At 39.6% G+C, this 20,938-nt stretch overlaps 1 protein-coding gene across 2 annotated transcripts in view; it reads right to left on the bottom strand.

Annotated features, from left to right (window-relative positions):
* The window catches only part of LRRC49 (leucine rich repeat containing 49), a 188,266-nt gene that overhangs the window by 13,363 nt on the left and 153,965 nt on the right, over window positions 1-20,938 (bottom strand). For both annotated transcript variants that reach the window (XR_008892515.1, XM_056572477.1), the window contains exons 13-15: window positions 7,007-7,244; window positions 1,446-1,631; window positions 1,005-1,114 (exon numbers count right to left, since the gene is read on the bottom strand). Coding sequence is in view for 1 of the 2 variants with exons in the window: in XM_056572477.1 (XP_056428452.1) it covers window positions 1,005-1,114; window positions 1,446-1,631; window positions 7,007-7,244 (534 nt within the window). In the remaining variant the exon portion in view is untranslated. The remainder of the gene's footprint in view (window positions 1-1,004; window positions 1,115-1,445; window positions 1,632-7,006; window positions 7,245-20,938) is intronic.

Here is a 20,938-nt window from a genome sequence, read left to right on the forward strand (position 1 = left end):
CCATAGACCACCATTTAAAAAAAAACAGTATAAGGGTTGTATCCAGTTTTTCACCCGGACATAAAACCGTAGTAGACTACAGTTTTGTGTACGGGAAAAAAAACGGATAAAACCGTAATTGATGCAAAACGTAAACAACCCAATGCTTTGTTGGCATAGGTTTTCTATGAAATGTCTATACATAGGGTTCCATGCGTTTTAGTTTTTTTTACGAAACCGGATACGGGAACCGTATTGCAAAAACGAGATGTGAATGCAGCCTAATACAGAGGCACCTTTTCCTCTGGCTCCATATTGGTGTGTTACTATCTAACCTTCTTATTATTGTGAACCCTAGGTATAGGCCATAGTAGTTTAACATGCTATGTATTTATATTATCACTGCACTTATAATATTATTGTAATTATATTATTACTGCACTTTCATAACCCAGTATGCATTGTATAATAGTGTTATCATACACATATGCATGAGCTCCCATTATCATGTCATTATTTATTAGGTGGGCGGATGTAATAGTGCAATAGAGTATACTTTCATCTACATCTAAGGGTCCAGTGCAATCATATGATGTAAATAACATTAATTTTTGTTATACTCCTGTTTCCCCCATCGCTATATGTTTTTAATCTGTCTTTTGTGTGTGTGTTTTTTCATGGATATTATGGGTATGTAAATTAGGATTCAATAAAGAGTTATTTGATTATATACAAGTGTTATACTATTACTGTAGCATTTTTGTTTCTTGCTCTAAAGTATATACTATATGTGAGGGATACTATTTAATGTAGGATTATATAAGAAATCATTTAAACTTTGCATACAGCATTTAAACAAAAATTTTAATGGAGAACCAAAGTGTTTAAAAACATATTTGCATTAGAGATAGCTAAAAGAAACAATACTACACCTAAGTATTTGTCTTCCTTATTCCAAATAAAATTACATAAAAATATTAGTTTAATTATGTAATATTTGTATATTTGTATAAATCGAAATGTACCTGGAATCGCCAAGCAGTGCAGAGAGTCTATACTGTGGTAACTCTGAATTCGCAACATAGGCAAGAATTCCAAAAAGCCTTTCGGCCATAACCACATCATTCTGAGTAACCTGCCAATACACAAAAACATATGGCATTCTATGCAGTTGGTAGAACATTAATGTACATTTTTACTCTATTATTTGTGAGACCTTCACAAATCTCAGAATTAAAATACACAAATCCACTGTAGTTTATTTGGACAGTAATTTGTGTATCAATATGTAGTGACTGCTGCAGTAGTGGTCCAGTACGAAGCCATTCCATTGCCATGAAAGCACGCCTCAAAAGCCCCAGGAGTCCCATCCTTACATCTTTAATTCATGACAATTTTTTTTTAACAATTGCATTTTAACTACAAGTTGAAAATAAACTAAAATGTGTTAATGTGACTTGTCTTACCTCATTTTCATTGATTTTCTGAATGTTGAAATTATTTAGTCTGAAAAGAACATAATACTTCCAATGAGTAAAATTAAGAACAGGGTTTCCCTGAGGATCCACAGTCAACTGATCAAGCCGACGCATCTGAGCTAAAGCATTAAACTGATTCAAAGTGATCAGATTGTTTTCCTTGAATTTAAGGTGCTGTTAAAAAAATAAAAAAATAAAATATATATATGAATCGGCTGCACTAAAATATTATGTTTCAACAAGATGCTTAGACATTATATCCAATAGACTTATAAACATTATTTCAAGCACATACATATTTACATCAGTTTTGTACTTATATTCTGTTTAAAGAAATGGATTTTCATTTATGTACTTAAAGAAGTAGTCCAGTATTGGAAAACTTATCCCCTATCCTAAGGATAGGGGATAAGTTTCAGATCGCAATTTCCCGTACGGGGCCACGGCTCTCCGGCCAGATAGCATGTGTCGACCACCGCATGAATTGGCAGCCAACACGCCCCCTCAATACAGTGCTATGCCAGAGATCTGGAGACTGCCGAAGGCAGCGCTCCGGCTCTCCCATAGAGTTGTATTGAGGGGGGTGTCAGCTTCTTCGTGCTGCTTTGTGCAGTGGTCAACACGCCCCCTTCCGCCGGACTGCGATGGCCCGCGCAGGGTTGCGGTCGGACACCCCACTATCTGAAACTTATCCCCTATCCTTAGTATAGGGGAAAGTTTTCCAGTCCTGGACTACTCCTTCAAGAGAATTGTATCAACTATTTTTTTTAAATTAAAACAAATGCGTATACATATTCTTTCTTCTTAGCTGTTTTTATCTTCTTACTGTACATTTCTTTAATCTATGTAAACTACATTATTATGGGGCAGCCAACTTGCAGCATGTGGAGATATGCTTTACAGCAGCAACATTGGACACAGGGCCCCAACATCTATGGGGGGGTTTTAACCCCTTAAGGACCGGGCGTTTTTCCGTTTTTTGCATTTTCGTTTTTTGCTCCTTGCCTTTAAAAAATCATAACTCTTTAAATTTTGCACCTAAAAATCCATATGATTCCCTCAACTTGCTATTTCCAAAATACAAGTGGTCTCTGGTTTTAAGTACCTAGGGGTTCACATTACTCCCTACTTACATGACTTTGTTCCTTGCAATCTCCTCCCCCTTCTAGACAGGAGTTCTCAAAAAGTGTCGGTGTGGTGTAAGCTCCCAATTTCGGTAGTAGGTCGTACTAATTTAGCTAAAATGGTCCTTATGCCTCAGTTATTGTATATCCTGCAGAATTCTCCGGTTTGGATTGCGATGGCTCACTTTTAAAGGATTCAACGACTTTTCAGACAGTTGGTTTGGGGGGCGAGACTGCCAGGATTAGACTAGAAACGTTACAGAGGGGTAAATTAGCGGGAGGACTTGCTCTACCGAATCCGTGGTTATACTATATTGCATCACAACTGCATCAGGTGAGAGGGTGGGCTGCACTATCTATATTAGGTCCTACAGGTCGGCTGTTTATGCTTAAGCACGGGGGCAGAATACCTCTACATATCTTGGAGATTGGGGCTCTTACCAGAGCTCCGGACTCCTCCCCCACGACTCGCTTGTTATGTAAGCTTTGGGGTCACGCGAAAAAATTGTTGGGCATACCCGGTTATCTTGCCTGCACCCCGCTGTGGCACAACCCTGGCTTATCTGTTTTTAATTCTTTTGTTGATGCTGAGTTCTGGGAGAGGAGGGGACTCTGTGAACTGGGTCAATTAGCTGATCAGGGGGTAGTTCGGTCCTTTGAAGACTTGCGGGTGGAGTTTGCCCTACCACGCTCCTCCTTTTACCGGTATTTACAGCTCCGACATGCCTATGAGTCTCAGAATCGGAGGGGTCAGTTAGCTGTACATTCTAATGGGGTGTTGGAATCAGTCGTACGGAAGCGTACAATATCTACGGTGAAACGGAAAAATAAATCATTATGCGACAAAATTGAAAAAAACACGCCGTTTTGTAACTTTTGGGGGCTTCCATTTCTACACAGTAGATTTTTCGGTAAAAATTACACCTTATCTTTATTCTGTAGGTCCATACAATTAAAATGATACCCTATTTATATAGGGTTGATTTTGTCGTACTTCTGGAAAAAATCATAACTACATGCAGGAAAATTAATACGTTGTCATCTACTGACCCCTATAACTTTTTTATTTTTCAGTGTATGGGACGGTATGAGGGCTCATTTTTTGCGCCGTGATCTGAAGTTTTTAACGGTACCATTTTTGCATTGATAGGACTTATTGACCAAAAATGCACTATTTTGGACTTTGGAATTTTTTTGCGCGTACGCCATTGACCGTGCGGTTTAATTAATTATATATTTTTATAATTCGGACATTTCCGCACGCGGTGATACCATATATGTTTATTTTTATTTACACATTTTTTCGCCGCGGCTATCCCGAACAGCCCACTGAGTTAACCGGCAGTTTTTACTTTCACCGCTAAAGGGTTAATAGTGATATACCGTGTAACCCTGCGTTATATCACGGGAGCAGGAACAAGGACGTACCTGTACGTCCTTAAGGGGTTAAGGTATGCTCTGTGACAAGTGCAGAGGTCACTGAATGGAAAGGACTAAAAGCAAAGCTGCCTGTGACCATTACCTATTTTGAATGGTGGATTTTGTTACCTGTACTTGTCAAACTATTCTGAGTTAAGAGGAAGATTTCAGTGTTTTTATACACATAAGAAAATGTAAAAACAATCACCAAAAATTCTTAACCCCTTAAGGACCAAGCCCATTTTGGCCTTAAAATGTTGGCCGGTAAAAATGTTTTCTTTATTCTGTGGGTCAATATGATTAACCTCTTAAGAACGCAGGGCGTACTGGGCGTCACGAGCTAACCCTGCGTCATAGTTGGTCGGTCCCGGCAGCAATCAATGGCTGGGACCCGTAGCTAATACTGGACATCACCGATCGTGGTGATGTCAGGTATTAACCCCCTAGATGCGGCAATCAAAGTTGATCGCCGCCTCTATAATGAAAGAAAATGCTTCCAAGCAGCTCATTCGGGCTGATCGGGATCAACACAGTAAAACCGCGGTGTCCTGATCAGCTGAGAGGACGAGGAGGGTCCCTACCTTTCTCCTCGGCATCCAATCGGCGATCTATTGCTCCATGCCTGAGATCAAGGATACAGCAGGAGAGCGCTAATAACACTGATCAATGCTATGCTATGGCATAGCATTGATCAGTGCCTGCAATTAGAAGATTGCATGTTATTGTCCCTTGTGGGGGCTATCAATGTGTATAAAAAAAAAAAAGTTAATAAAAAGAAAAAAAAATGTAAACAAAAATAAATATAAACATATGTGGTATAGCCACTTGCGTAAATGTCCGAACAATAAAAATATTATGTTATGTTAACCGCATGGTCAATGGTGTACACGTAAAGAAATTCCAAATCCAAAATTTATTTTTTTTTGGTCACTTTGTATACCCTAAAAAAAATTATAAGAAGAGATCAAAAAGTCCCATAAAAAAAAAATGGTACCGATAAAAACTTCAGTTCACGGCACAAAAAATGAGCCCTCATACCACCCTGTATATGGAAAAATAAAAAAGTTATAGGGGTAAGAATAGGACAATTTTTAACGTACAAATTTTCATGAAAAAAAGTTGTAATGTTTTTAATCGTAGTAAAACAAAAATCAAAACTAGATAGGATGGGTATTATTTTAATCATATTGACCTACAGAATAAATATAATGTGTCATTTTTACTGAAAAGTGCACTGCATTGGTTTCACCGTGGATTTTTTGGGCAAAATGACTGATGTCATTACAAAGTAAAATAGGTAACGCCTAAAGCAATCCCACATATGGGTCTGTAGGTGGAAAACTGAAAGCGTTATGATTTTTAAAAGCTTTGACTCCTTAAGAAGTTAAAAAGATACCCATGGTTACATGCTTTTCTATTATTGTACTGCTTTAAAAAATCTCAAACTTTTTTAGCAAAATAAGTTGTTTAAAATTGCCCTATTTTAACCACCTATAACTTTCTCATTTTTCCATATACAGGAGTGTATAAGGGCAAATTTCTTGCTTCGTGATCTGTAGTTTTTATCGGTACCACTTTCGCTTATATTGAACTTATTTTTTTGGAATAAAAAGCATCAATTTAGTTTTTGATTTTTATGATTATGCCGTTCACCGTACGTAATAATTAACATTATATTTTGATAGTTCGGACATTTATGCATGCAGCGATACCAAATATGTTTATTTTTTCTTATGCTTTTTGGGACAAAATAGAAAAAAAGAGGCCATTGAAATTTTCATTGGGGGAGGAAATTTTCACATTTCTATTACCTTTTTTTTTTTTTTTTTTTTAGGGGACTATACTAGATTGCATATAATGAACAGTGCTATGCATAGCGCTGATGAGTATTATCGGCGATCTTCTTCTCTGGTCTGCTCGATGTCAAACCAGAAGAAGACCCTGGATTGAGGGCTGAAGCAGGTAAGGGGACCTTTGGCCACCATGCTGGATGATCGGATCCCAGCAGCAGTGCCGCGGGCGATCCGATCATCCATTCAAACGCCCGCATTGCTGTATTGATCATGGCATCTGAGGGGTTAATGCCAGACATCAGTGTGATCGCTGATGTCCGCATTAGAGCCGGGACCTGCCCTGCATAATGCGAGCGCTGGTCCGATGCTTGCATCATGTACAAGACGTAAATGTACGTCCTGGTGCATTAAGTCCCAACGCATCAGGGCATACATTTACGTCCATTGTCCTTAAGGGATTAAAGTGTACCTCTCATTAGCAAAAACTTTTTATATAATGTAGATAATAACATTATATGTATATTTGTGTTATACATTGGTTAAAAAATGTGTACATTTTTGGTAAAAAAATGCTGTCCCTGAAAGCACTGTCCTGGTGAGCCGGGGGGGGGGGGGGGCACAGAGCCTTACTGCACAGAGCTCTGCTTGTCCTCCCACACTTCCTGTATTTGGACTCTTTACAAAGAAACACACGTAATAGCTGTATGTATATTACAAAAATACATATAAATGTTATGTTCTACATTATATAAAAAGTTTTTGCTAATGACAGGTACACTTAAATACATATGTTTAATAAAAAACTTGATTTAAAAGGGATTTGCAAATAGGTCACTCTATAGTTCCAAGAGTCAGAGGAGGTAAGCTTAGACCATCTCCTATTGTAAATGGTGGATCCAATGTTATCTATATGGAAGGGTTATCCTTCACTGTAATGATGAAGAGAATGCTGATCAATGATCTCCACAGAACAGGAAATGTCTGCTAATTATTAGGCTCAGTGGCCAGAGTGAAAAATGCAAGACTTTTTAGTTTAGTTCGTTTTTTTTTTCCAATAGATGGTGTGGAAAATTAAAAACAAAAACAAAAAAAAAAAACAGTAGGTCATTTTCTAATAAACACATTTCCCTTTAAGAAGTTTCATTTTTGCAATGAGATACACCAAACATTATAAAACCCAACAAAAGAAACCATTTACTGGTGCCTTACTTACTGTTGCATTGGGAAACTTAATTCTTATTTTTGGCAAAACCTGAACTATATCTTCAAAGTTTATAAAAGTGAAAGAGAAGGTGGTGACTGAACCAGCTGTCTGTACACTCCATGTCCTGTCAAGACATTCAAGAGCTCCTAAACCATACAGGGACAAAGTATCTCCTTCAAGCTCCACAAGATGGGAGTCTACCACAGAAAGTCCTTGCACAGAACTGCTGAGAACAGTATCAAGTGATCTACAGAGGAAGAAGATGAACATTAACGTCAAACAAGGTTTCAAATATTATGCCGAATCATAAAAGTTACATACAAGTGTCTTGACAGTTCTGCAAAAACTTGCTATATGGTATTTATTTTTTTAGAACATGATGTAGACGAATGAATGACAAATGTCTTCAAATAATGACATTATAATGACATTCTTGCAAATCAGCAGCCCTGAGGAGTCTTCAAAATCTCAGTTGTACACTTAGTGCTGACCATTACAGTAGAGTGAAGGGTATAAGATGATAGTAGAGTCATGTGTCAGATGAACAACTCTACTACAGTACCCTCATGTTTGGTCTTCTATTGACACAAACTTGAATTATCTACAATATCTGAACTGTAAAATGTGAAGACCACTTGAATTCTAAAGATCATTAGATTTTTACACACAGGAGGCTTAACCCTTTAATGACAGCCAATTTAGATTTTTTGCGTTCCTCCTCGCCTTTTCAAAGCCATAACTCTTATTTTCCATCTGCAGGGCCAAATGATAACTTATATTACTGTTGATTTCGTTACAAATTTTACTTACTGATACCACTTATTTTGGTATACAAAACTATACAGTGAAAAAAATATATATGCTTAAAGGGGGTTATCCAGGAAAAACTTTTTTCTTATATATCAACTGGCTCCAGAAAGTTAAACAGATTTGAAAATTACGTCTTTTAAAAAATCTTAATCCTTTCATTACTTATAACCTTCAGAAGTTAAGGTTGTTCTTTTCTGTCTAAGTGCTCTCTGATGACAAGTGTCTCGGGAACCGCCCAGTTTAGAAGAGGTTTGCTATGGGGATTTGCTTCTAAACTGGGCGGTTCCCGAGACACGTGTCATCAGAGATCCCTTAGACAGAAAATGACAACCTTAACTTCAGAAGCTCATAAGTACTGAAAGGATTAAGATTTTTTTAATAGGAGTAATTTACAAATCTTTTTAACTTTCTGGAGCCAGTTGATATGTAAAAAAAAGTTTTTTCCAGGATAACCCCTTTAATGAAATTAAAAAACAAATGCAATTTAGCAAATGTTATCATTAGATTATGTCCAGAGAATAAGAACGGGACTTGTCAGTCAAGAGGAAGCGCAACTGCGCAAAACAATTGTCGCTTGTTTGTAGTGAATGCACCTGCTAATATCCTGCTGTATGTAAAGTTTTGTATACTGGAATAAAGAAGGTGTTGGATTTCAACATTGGTGAGTGCAGTCCCGTTATTACTCTCTGGTCATTATCTGTGCTTGTGGACTTTTGGGATTTTATCCACCACAATTTATTACCTCCCGATAGGTGACTGTACCTACATAGCTGATGCATAGTCCTCATGTGAGGTCCGGCTTGTTTGGATGAGCAGTGCCAATACAACTCTACACGCTGCTTAGTTATCATTAGATTGTTTACACTGATCAATATAATTGCATAGCATTGATTAGCTAGATCGGCACTCTGTATCAGCAGAGCTAATACGGCTATCACAGAGGCCTTTAGTCTTTAGAAGACCTTCGTCCTCCATATTAACTGATCGGCACCCCGTGATCGCATTGCAGAAGGTGCTGATCACTTACATGAAATTCCCGGCAGCTGTCATTTGTCTTTTTAAAGGGGTACTCCGGTGGAAAACTATTTTTTTTTTTAAATCAACTGGTGCCAGAAAGTTAAACAGATCTGTAAATTAGTTCTATTAAAAAAATCTTAATCCTTCCAGTACTTATCAGCTGTTGTATACTACAGAGGAAGTTCTTTTCTATTTAAATATATTTTCTGTCTGACCACAGTTCTCCCTGCTGACACCTCTGTCCATGTAAGGAACTGTCCAGAGTAGGAGCAAATCCCCATAGCAAACCTATCCTACTCTGGACAGTTCCTCAAATGGACAGAGGTGTCAGCAGAGAGCACTGTGGTCAGACAGAAAAGAAATTCAAAAAGACACAAAAATACAGCAGCTGATAAGTACTGGAAGTAATTTACAAATCTGTTTAACTTTCTGGCACCAGTTGATAAAAAAATAGTACCCCTTTAAAGGTTAAATGGCCAACATCTGCTTAATAGCAGCTGGCACCCGCCATCTAATCACGCAAGCTCAGATCCTGAACTTTTGTCATAATCCCTGATGGGGCGGATGATGTACATGAATATCACATGTCACTAAAGGGTTATTCCGATAAAATATATATATTTTTTATATAATGCTGGGGCTAATGTAAAAATGAAAAAAATAGATATTTACCCTACTTCTCTATTCTGCCTGCTTTCAGAACAAGCTGTCAGAGAAGGACGTGCCTGCTAAGGCAAACAATGGCTCAGACAAGACATCGCTGCAACCAGTTACTGGCTGAGTGGGCAGGTCCTACTGAAATATCTCATTTTGGAAGCAAGAAGAAGAGACAAGCAGCAGGGGACTGGGAGGAGTTGTAGGAAACAAGAGTAGGTATTGTCAGGTCAGAGGGCCGACCAAACATTATTTATGAAAGTTAACATTTAATTTCATACCATATATGTGTGTAAAATGTGTGTAGGAGGTACATGGACTGACACATTCAAAAGGTGGTAACCCTTTTTGGCTGCATGGTACAAGCTAAGTTTAATATGGCATTGCAATAGTTAATTTAGCTCTTTAACCCAGCGGGGCTTGGAGACACAGGGGGGGAAGGGAGGGGGCATACCTGAAACTCCTGTCATAGACGGTTAGATTTTGCACAAAATCAATCCACACATCAGTTGCCTTCACGCAATAGGCAGGTCATGTCAGTTATCTATAGAAAGTGCAACTTATGGGGAAACCATATATAAAAGAATTATATGGGTATCTGATTTATAGTGGGAGAGAGAGAACTTTTCCATGTTTTGTAGCCTAAAGGTGTGCAGGAGAGGGGGTAATCAACCTGGGAGCTTTTCAGCACTTCCAATTCTTCAGTCCTATTCATCCTAGAGGATTGCCTGTAAATCGGACCTGCAGCCAAATATGCTGCCCTCAGGGACCATATTTAACATTACTGTGAGGCATTTTCTTGCATCCTTAGGCAGTCCAAACTATTTTTTGTTCAGTTAAAATCCAGTGAAATGATGGACCCCATTAAAGTCGATGGGGTCTGTCAGGCTTTATTGGAGTCAGGCATCAGGCATGCAGTGGTCTTATTGGCACATTTTAATCCTGTAGAACGGAATCTGCGTCAGAGGCCCTGAACTGAGACTCTGACACAGATGTGTCACCTAGCCTTAACCTGTATTTAAGTGTAAAACTCTCAGAATAGTTAAGTGAAATAATATGCCATATGTACAAACATTAACATATTAAAACAAAACAATTAGAGAAGGGAATTTACAACTCAGAAATATAATTTCAATAAACCGTAGCTGTGCAGTTGCTATAACTAAATGTCTTTACTAACAATTTCTATGGAAAGTCTCAATCACACAACGTAGCAAGTATGAAATGGTTGTTCTGCCATCACAGTGATCTTCAGCCAAACTTTTAGGATTCAAGTCATCAGCCTTCCATTCACCCAACTAAGCCTGCCTGCACCGCGGATCGTATTAATTTAGCTCATGTTGGCACATACATTCAGCTCCAAGAAATTACTACTTGGCAAGAACATATAAGCTTTTCCTAAGCAATGCTTTTTTTGTTTGGTTTAATGAGGGGCACATCCAACTGAGAACAAATCCCAGTTCTATTTCCAGGTCTCTACAATCATGGACAAGTCATTTCCTTTTCCTCTGAAACCTAAGTGCCAAACACAATTGGTAAGTGCTTATATCGTGCTCTCATGGTGGAGTTACTGAAGGTTAATACAATAAACCTGCTTCAAAGCTCAGGGTGTTTTTTTCTTCTCGCTTTTCTTTCTTTTAATATTCAATGGCAGCTTACCTAGGATATACAATAGCCTATAATCAACTAGATGATGCCTGTTATGTCCATTTGTTTTATAAGGAAAGATTTTTTTGCTTCCAACAAGACTAAATAACAACTTAAAGTATAGCTAAGAGTTACTGGTAGAATTTTTGGGTGGGGATGTCAAAACTACTTACAGCTACAATTCACCAATATCACTTTAAACTATAGTCCAAATTTGTATTTTGGGCCTCTTAGTGGCTAAAATTTACATGTATCATGTGATCTTTGTCTTCCCAAAACAGAAAATATAAATCTAATAATTTCTAGCAACACTGTGTGCCATGCATTTTGTCTGAGCAACGGCTTAGTAGAAGGGCAAAGGGCCAATGGAGGGCAGCGATGGATCTCTGGGTTGTGGATTAGAGGGTTCTTTCAATTTTTTTTTTTTTTATAATGCTGTATTGGAGGTGGCACAGTGGATTCTCTGCTCTGGAGCAGCTAAACTTCCAAAATAGTAATACTTCTAGACTAGTCTTAAGAACAACATTTTGAAATGTTATTTTGTAAAATTTTAATACAAGCTGAGATACTACCAAGACAAACAGATCCGTCACAAGAGTAGACAAGCTTTAAGTATTTTCACATCAATTACAACAAAGAACATCAACATGGCATATAAATGGCAAATTATAAAAAATAAAAAAAATAATAAAACACACCCATAAAAGGATGTTAATGCGTCCAAGCAGTAAGAGTTCAGGTAGAACCTTCATGTTGTAGTATAAGTGACTACTTAATTATAGCTGGTGTTATTATATCAAATAATTTAGCAAATTAAGCTATTAAAATGCCTTATATAATAACCTAATTACTTATTGCTATTGAATAGGTGAACCTTCAAGACCTTGAGAGGTCAGGATATTACATAAATAATACCCACGCAGTCACTTCAAGTGTCAGTATAAACGGGGAAAAAAAACACAATTTTCAAGATAAGTTTTTCTAGCACACATAACATACATAATGAAACTACCATTACCATTGATTCACACATTTATATTTTAATACACTGGTCAAAAAAATAAAAGGAACACTAAGATAACACATCCTAGATCTGAATGAATGAACTAATCGTATGAAATACTTTTGTCTTTACAGAGTTAAATGTGCTGACAACAAAATCACACAAAAATGATCAATGGAAATCAAATTTATCAACCCATGGAGGTCTGGATATGGAGTCACACTCAAAATCAAAGTGGAAAACCACACTACAGGCTGATCCAATTTGATGTAATGTCCTTAAAACAAGTCAAAATGATGCTCAGTAGTGTGTGTGGCCTCCACGTGCCCGTATGACCTCCCTACAATGCCTGGGCATGGCTCTGATGAGGTGGCAGATGGTCTCCTGAGAGATGTCCTCCTGGACTAAAGCATCTGCAAACTCCTGGACAGTCTGTGGTGCAACGTGGCGTTGGTGGATGGAGAGAGACATGATGTCCCAGATGTGCTCAATCGGATTCAGGTCTGGGGAACGGGTGGACCAGTCCATAGCATCAATGCCTTCCTCTTGCAGGAACCGCTGACACACTCCAGCCACATGAGGTCTAGCATTGTCTTGCTTTAGGAGGAACCCAGGGCCAACCGTACCAGCATATGGTCTCACAAGAGGTCTGAGGATCTCATCTCGGTAGACAGGCTGCCTCTGGCAAGCACATGGAGGGCTGTGCGGCCCCCAAAGAAATGCCACCCCACACCATTACTGACCAACCACCAAACCGGTTATGATGGAGGATGCTGCAGGCAGCAGAAGTTCTCCACTGCGTCTCCTGACTTTGTCACTACTGTCACATGTTCTCAGTGTGAATCTGCTTTCATCTGTGAAGAACACAGGGTGCCAATGGCGAATTTGCCAATCTTGGTGTTTGTTCTCTGGCAAATGCCAAACGTCCTGCTCGGTGTTGGGCTGTAAGCACAACCCCCACCTGTGGACGTCGTGCCCTCATATCACCCTCATGGAGTCTGTTTCTGACTGCTTGAGTGGACACATGCACATTTGTGGCCTGCTGGAGGTCATTTTGCAGGGCCCTGGCAGTGCTCCTCCTTGCACAAATTGATCCTGCTGCTGGGTTGTTGCCCTCCTACGGCCTCCTCCACATATCCTGATTTACTGGCCTGTCTTCTGGTAGAGCCTCCATGCTCTGGACACTACGCTGACAGACACAGCAAACCTTCTTGCCACAGCTCGCATTGATGTGCCATCCTGTATGAGCTGCACTACCCGAGCCACGTGTGTGGGTTGTATACTCTGTCTCATGCTAAGACTAGAGTTAAAGCACCGCCAGCATTCAAAAGTGACCAAAACATCAGCCGGGAAGCATAGGAACTAAGAAGTGGTCTGTGGTCACCACCTGCAGAACCACTCCTTTATTGGGGGGTGTTTTGATATTTGCCTATAATGTTCACCTGTTGTCTGTTCCATTTGCACAACAGCGTAGGTGTAGGTGTAGTGTAGTGTAGGCAGAAAAGAAATCCAAAAAGGAAAGAATTTCCTCTGTAGTATACAGCCACTAATAAGTACTGGAAGGATTAAGATTTTTTTATAGAAATAATTTTAAGTAATTTACAAATCAGTTTAACTTTCTGGCACCAAAAAAAGTTTTTCACCGGAGTACCCCTTTAACTGGTTAAAGGGAATCTGTCAGCTGAATTTGCTGCCAAAGTATCAAAAAATTTTTGGCGATGATGTTTTCCTAACATATAAAATCCCCTTTCTATTTATCAGTCAAATACCAAGAAGGCAGACCAGTACTGATAAAGTGCCACAGCCTGGAATGCCAACTCACTTACCCTCACCTCCTAGCTTCTACTCAATTGACATACAGAGCCCGGTTTGTGAGTTAAAGCATACCCATCATATCCCACGAAAAAAAAAAAAAAAAGAAGTTATACTCACTACCTAATCCTGATCATGTACATATGTTTATGTGTACATATTGGCCTAGATTCATCAAACTGTGTGAGAGAAAAAATAAAAGATTTTCCCACAGCAACCAATCACAGCTCAGCTTTCACTTTATCAGAGCTCATTAGCTGAGCTTTGATTGGTTGCTGTGGGAAATCACTCAATTTTTTCTTTCACACAGTTTGATAAATCTGGGCCGTTATGTTTATTTATCCTAAATTTTACACCATTTCTTTGGCGAAAAGTTGCTAAGTTTTGCACAATAGGTCAGAAAGTAACATTTTTGTACATGACATTTAGACTGATTTAAGGGAATAAATTAAATGTCATTTGGCATGTACAAAATAGGGGAAAAGGTTGTTCAGCTCACCACTTGCTGAGGGCATCAATGGATGGATATGCCGTTGTCATGCGGTCGTCATGCGGTTTTCGCAAGTAGGCTTGGAGCACGGACAGCGCGGGCCGTATCCCGGGAAGTGCAGATCAAAAGGAGTGAAGGTAAGGGGTCCAGCTCACAGAAATAGGAAAAACTTAGCTTTCCCTTTACATAGTTAAAAACATGGAACAAAAAGAAAACAACAAAAACCCCATGGGTGTGCTAAAATGAACGCTGACGTGTTTCGAACTTGCTAGGAGTTCTTAGTCATGGCAAGTAATACATGTAAAAGAAAGGTTTTTATACACATGTACCTGAGTATGAAGGGGTGGCTCCCGCAGAAACCGGCGTGTGATGTCAGTTCCTGCGGAGCCTAGCCGTAGGAGTTAATTGCCGCCAGGTGTGGAGACACCCTGACGTATAACAAGTAAGTAAACTAGCAACCATGTAGTAGTTAGTAGCAACCAATGTCACTACAGACCAAATACAAAAAACTGAAAACCTAAAGCACACCGTATGTGGTATGCATCAACTCTAGTATGTTCGTATGGATGAGTAGTTCAAAAATGCATATTAATAAGGGTAAACGTTATACCAAGATGCAACACAGCATACTGTATATAAGTGCAAATAATCACATGAGTCATCATATAACAAAGTGGTAATTCATACCGTCTATCATCAGATCACCAATAGAGTGCACAATAGATAGAAAAAATTAAAAAATCCAGTGGTCATGGATTTACCAACTTTACAAATTTTTTCTAACATTTGAACAAAAACTTGTCTATATTTAAGCTACGTCACTATTAATGAAGAACGTGCACCTCTTTGATAAATGTGGAAGAAGTACACATGACATATGTCGAGCCAAAAGGGGGTAAAAAAACTCATTTACAAAGACAAAGATACATTCCCCCATGGTATATGGCCAATTTAAGATATGATTGCGCCCAATTACTGGCAAGATGAGACACTAGAAGCTAACACGAACATCTATCCAAACTCCAGTCTAATGCCACTGAGGCAAGAAGCCTCAGTGATATATACAGTCATGGTCATAAATGTTGGTACCCCTGACATTTTTCAAGAAAATGAATTATTTCTCACAGAAAAGGATTGCAGTAACACATGTTTTTCTATACACATGTTTATTCCCTTTGTGTGTATTGGAACTAAACCAAAAAAAGGAGGAAAAAAAGCAAACTGGACACAATGTCACACCAAACTCCTAAAATGGACAGCTGTGAAGCAGTGGCATGATAGGTGACCGTACTGACTAAATTGCCATAATTAAGGACGGGAAGCTGACATTATCTGATTTTTACACCTTGAACAGGGTTTCTTTTGTGACACAGATATTGCTCTTGGGATCTGTGCAATCACTCTGACAGTATAATTAAGTCTAGCAATACGCTGTATAAATCATACTTTGTTCAGGAGGAATGCCTACTATTTTAGGACAGGATAGATTTAAACATTGAGCCTTCGAGGTACGCGTGGAAAGCTGACATATGAGGTAATCCTGTAAAGTTAATGTGTACGATCTAGTTTTAAGATACGTGGCAGACTGCAAGACTCCAGGCAGGTATTACTTTAGGATATAAACACCTCTCAGGTTTCTCTTACAATTTCCTTGTGTCTAATAATTATTCCACTTGACTAATATGCATAAATAAGGCAAGACAATGGGATTTGTGCTTATGAATTCAGATCCTATACTGGCTGAGACATACATACCTGCTTGGTTCAGAGCATCCGAAATGAGTTCATTTACTCTGGCAGGGTATCTCTGCACAACATTTTATATAATAATAGGTCTGTAAGGATATGTTATCACCGTTAGTGGTGTACGGTTGTATGTCACGGTATAGCCAAACAATTAGCAGCAGTGCCAAAAATAGCACAAAATGCACACAGTCTGCTGTGCTTATCTATAAAGTTAAAAAAAAAAAAAAAAAAAAGAAGAAAAAAAGGTCTTCTTTGAGACAACAAGGGGACAGCATGATTTCTATATGAAGTAGAAATAGACATGCTGCAGTACTATGCAACTCAAACCTGCATGATAGAGTTAAAGGGGTTATCTAGGATTAGAAACACATAGCTGCTCTCTTCCAAAAACAGCGCCACACACGTCCATAGGTTGTGTATGGTATTACAACTCACCTCAATTCACTTGTTTATTATACCACACAAACTGAGGACAAGAATGGCACTGTTTCTGGGAGAAAGCAGCTAGAATTTTTTGTAATCCTGAATTACCTTATTAAGGCTATTTTCAGATGGCCATAATAATGCCAAATTTTTATACCAGTACAGTGGTCCCTCAAGTTACAATATTAATTGGTTCTGGGATGACCATTGTATGTTGAAACCATTGTATGTTGAGACCATAACTCTATGGAAACCTGGTAATTTGTTCTAAAGATCCAAAATGCCATCCAAAAATAGAAAAAAGTGAGAATTAAAGGGGTTGTGCGCTGCCCAGCAGTTCGGAGCTCAGCTCACAGCGTCCGGAAGTTCATTACTCCGAACGCTGTGTGCGGGCTTCCGTATTCGCAACCGCCAGGCGTGACGTCACGCCCAGCCCCTTCGTGACGTCTCGCCCGCCCCCTCGTGATGTCACGCCCGGCGGCTGCGAACACAGAAGCCCGCACACTTAATGAACTTCCGGACGCTGTGAGCTGAGTTCCGAACTGCAGGGCAGCGCACAACCCCTTTAAAGAAAAATAAGTAGATAACTAATTTAGATAAAGCAAGTCCTTACATATAAAAGTAATAAAGAACTGCTGGGAGCTGTAATCACTGTCTATGTCAGTGTATTCCAAGCAGGCAGCCTCCAGCTGTTGCAAAACTACAACTCCCAGCATGCCCGGACAGGCATGTTGGGAGTTGTAGTTTTGCAACAGCTTGGGGCACCCTGGTTGGGAAACACTGGTCTATGTAGAGGACAGGAGCTTCTTCAGGGTCCTGTACAGTACATGCAATGTCCTAAAAAAGTAACAAGGAGCCGCCCTTAACTTGTGTCCAAAGGAGCAAGTAACCCTGGTACAGGTAAAGTGTACAGAACATGTAATACCTCCCTGTACTGTAGGGGGCGCTACCAGACATCAGTCAATGCATACGCTTCAGTAATACAGGTGTTTTACCAGTAAATTGACCATTCTGATTGGTCAGTTCTTCCGGCCATTAACATGTTTCACAGATCTGGACTGTCTGTAGCATAGTATGTTGAGTCTGGTTTCAACTTACAATGGTCCAGAAAAGACCATTGTATGTTGAAAATATTGTATGTTGAGGCCATTGTAAGTTGAGGGATCACTGTACTAAGGTTGCTATCAGTTTTCTAAGGTTTTATTGGAGGGACTTTATTCACCATAGGGTTCTGTAGTGATCTATGTTCAATCCAATGGAACTTCGGAAGTTTACTGTGTTGCGGCTGTAATACAAGCCCTAAAATGAGGGCATAGTGTGCAGTCTGGACATCTGAAGATTCTGGACTAAGATACAATAGAAGCAATTGCAGAATACTTGCAGGTTACAATCTCATGCTATGCATTTCCCATTCCATTTCTCAAGGAGAACTATGGGATTGATCTTCAAGCCTGTGCACTACAATAAACTCATTCACCAATAAAAAGGTAATGCTAGAATCCAGGTAGGGTAAATAATAGTTAACTCTTATTCCTACATGCTAAAATCACAGCAATGTCCTGACTGGCAATTATATTGGCATATATTCTTTGTCAGGCAAAAAATACTGTAAGCACTCATACATTTGTTGTATTTACCACAAAGAAATACTATGCTAGTCAAAACATACCTGGATGCTGGCATCGTCTTAATATTGGTGGATGATTTCAGGCATCCCTTGAGGCATCCCTGGCTGAATGTCCTATGGGCACTTAACTAATCCACTTCTCCTGTTTGCTGTTGACCATATAGTGTATTTGCATTACAATAAATGTATTGTCATATTTGTGAAACTACTTTGCGATGCTAATCACAAAAAAAGAGTATACTTTGGCCAGACAAGCAATGCCTATAAATACACTTTTATACTAAAAGTATACACTAAGAACACTAAGATAACACATCCTAGATCTGAATGAATGAACTAATCGTATGAAATACTTTCGTCTTTACATAATTGAATGTGCTGACAACAAAATCACACAAAAATTATCAATGGAAATCTAATTTATCAACCCATGGAGGTCTGGATATGGACTCACACTCAAAATCAAAGTGGAAAACCACACTACAGGCTGATCCAACTTTGATGTAATGTTCTTAAAACAAAATGAGGCTCAGTAGTGTGTGTGACCTCCATGTGCCTGTATGACCTCCCTACAACGCCTGGGCATGCTCCTGATGAGATAGCAGATGGTCTAGGCCAACTCCTGGACAGTCTGTGGTGAAACGTGGCATTGGTGGATGGAGTGAGACATGATGTCCCAGATGTGCTCAATCGGATTCAGGTCTGGGGAACGGGCGGGCTAGTCCATAGCATCAATGCCTTCCTCTTGCAGGAACTGCTGACACACTCTAGTCACATGAGGTGTAGCATTGTCTTGCAATAGGAGGAAATTTGCATTAGGAGGAACCTAGGGCCAACCGCAGCAGCATATGGTCTCACAAGGGGTCTGAGGATCTCATATCAGTACCTAATGGCAGTCAGGCTACTTCTGGCAAGCACATGGAGGGCTGTGTGGCCCCCCAAAGAAATGTCACCCGACACCATTACAGACCCACTGACAAACCGGTCATGCTGGTGGATGTTGCAGGCAGCAGAACATTCTCCACGGCATCTCCAGACTCTGTCAAGTCTGTCACATGTGTTCAGTGTGAACTTGCTTTCATCTGTGAAGAGCACAGGGCACCAGTGGCAAATTTGCCAATCTGTGTGTTCTCTGGCAAATGCCAAACGTCCTGTACGGTGTTGGGCTGTAAGCACAACCCCCACCTGTGGATGTCGGGCCCTCAGACCACCCTCATGGAGTCTGTTTCTGACCATTTGAGTGGACACATGCACATTTGTGGCCTGCTGGAGGTCATTTTGCAGGGCTCTGGTAGTGCTCCTCCTTGCACGGAGGCGGAGGTAGCGGTCCTGCTGCTGGGTTGTAGCCCTCCTACGGCCTCCTCCATGTCTCCTGATGTACTGGCCTGTCTCCTGGTAGCGCCTCCATGCTCTGGACACTACGCTGACAGACACAGCAAAACTTCTTGCCACAGCTCGCATTGATGTGCCATCCTGGATGAGCTGCACTACCTGAGCCACTTGTGTGGGTTGTAGACTCCGTCTCATGCGACCACTAGAGTGAAAGCATCGCCAGCATTCAAAAGTGACCAAAACATCAGCCAGGAACCATAGGAACTGAGAAGTGGTCTGTGGTCACCACCTGCAGAACCACTCCTTTATTGGGGGTGTCTTGCTAATTCCCTATAATTTCCACCTGTTGTCTGTTCCATTTGCACAACAGCATGTGAAATTGATTGTCAATCAGTGTTGCTTCCTGAGTGGACAGTGTGATTTCACAGAAGTGTGATTGACTTGGAGTTACATTGTATTGTTTAAGTGTTCCCTTTATTTTTTTTGAGCAGTGTATGTACCCACACAACTACAGTAAACCTATAGCCCACTGACAGACTAAGCACCATTTTTTCAGTTTTTGATTTGCAGAGTTGGTGAGCGTCGGTTTTAGGATTTTTATGAGCCTCTAATTCATATGACAATATGAAACACAGAGCTGGCATTTGCTGGGTATTTTGGTTATATAAACTAGAAGGTCTACAGAGTACCTACTAAGCTGTTTTATAGACACACACTATATGTGAGGACTTATTCATTCCATTACTCTACCATGATCTGGGTGACGTTTGTCAATATTATTTATTACAATTTAGTACACATAAAAACAATACAGCCTGCTCATATTAAAATAATTACACAAATAAAAAGGACAATTACTTCCAGCTGTAATATTTTGTCCTGGAAATATAGAAGTAAACTGACTGAAACATATAGAAAGGAATTTTGGGAGGGGGAACAAGTAAACTATAGTGAGTAAAGACACCAGTGTACTAGACTGAACTGCACTGGAAAATATTGCTTATAAAACCCTACAAATTACATCACAAACAGGATCCTATTTGTTTCTAAATGTTTATAGATTTGTTGGCATTTTAACTTGCACAATCTGCTGTGTACAACACTCAGGGTTGTGTAAAACGTTTCTAAACTCCATCTGAGGCTCATTCAAGAGATGCCACTTAGATTATACTAGGTTTATATGGCATTAATAAACCTCTGGAGATTTTCCTGATTAAAGAGCCTGTATATTTCTTCAGATTTTTTACATTTTTCTTGTTTAATACTGTGAATTGTGTTTTATATACCGTACTTAAAGGACAACTGTAGTGGAACACTTTCATATATTCCCGTGGTGCCCGGGCCTCAAAAATAAACGTATACATACCTTCCTACAAGCCC

This window comes from Hyla sarda, chromosome 4, assembly GCF_029499605.1.
Source record: "Hyla sarda isolate aHylSar1 chromosome 4, aHylSar1.hap1, whole genome shotgun sequence".
Classification (NCBI taxonomy): Eukaryota; Metazoa; Chordata; class Amphibia; order Anura; family Hylidae; genus Hyla; species Hyla sarda.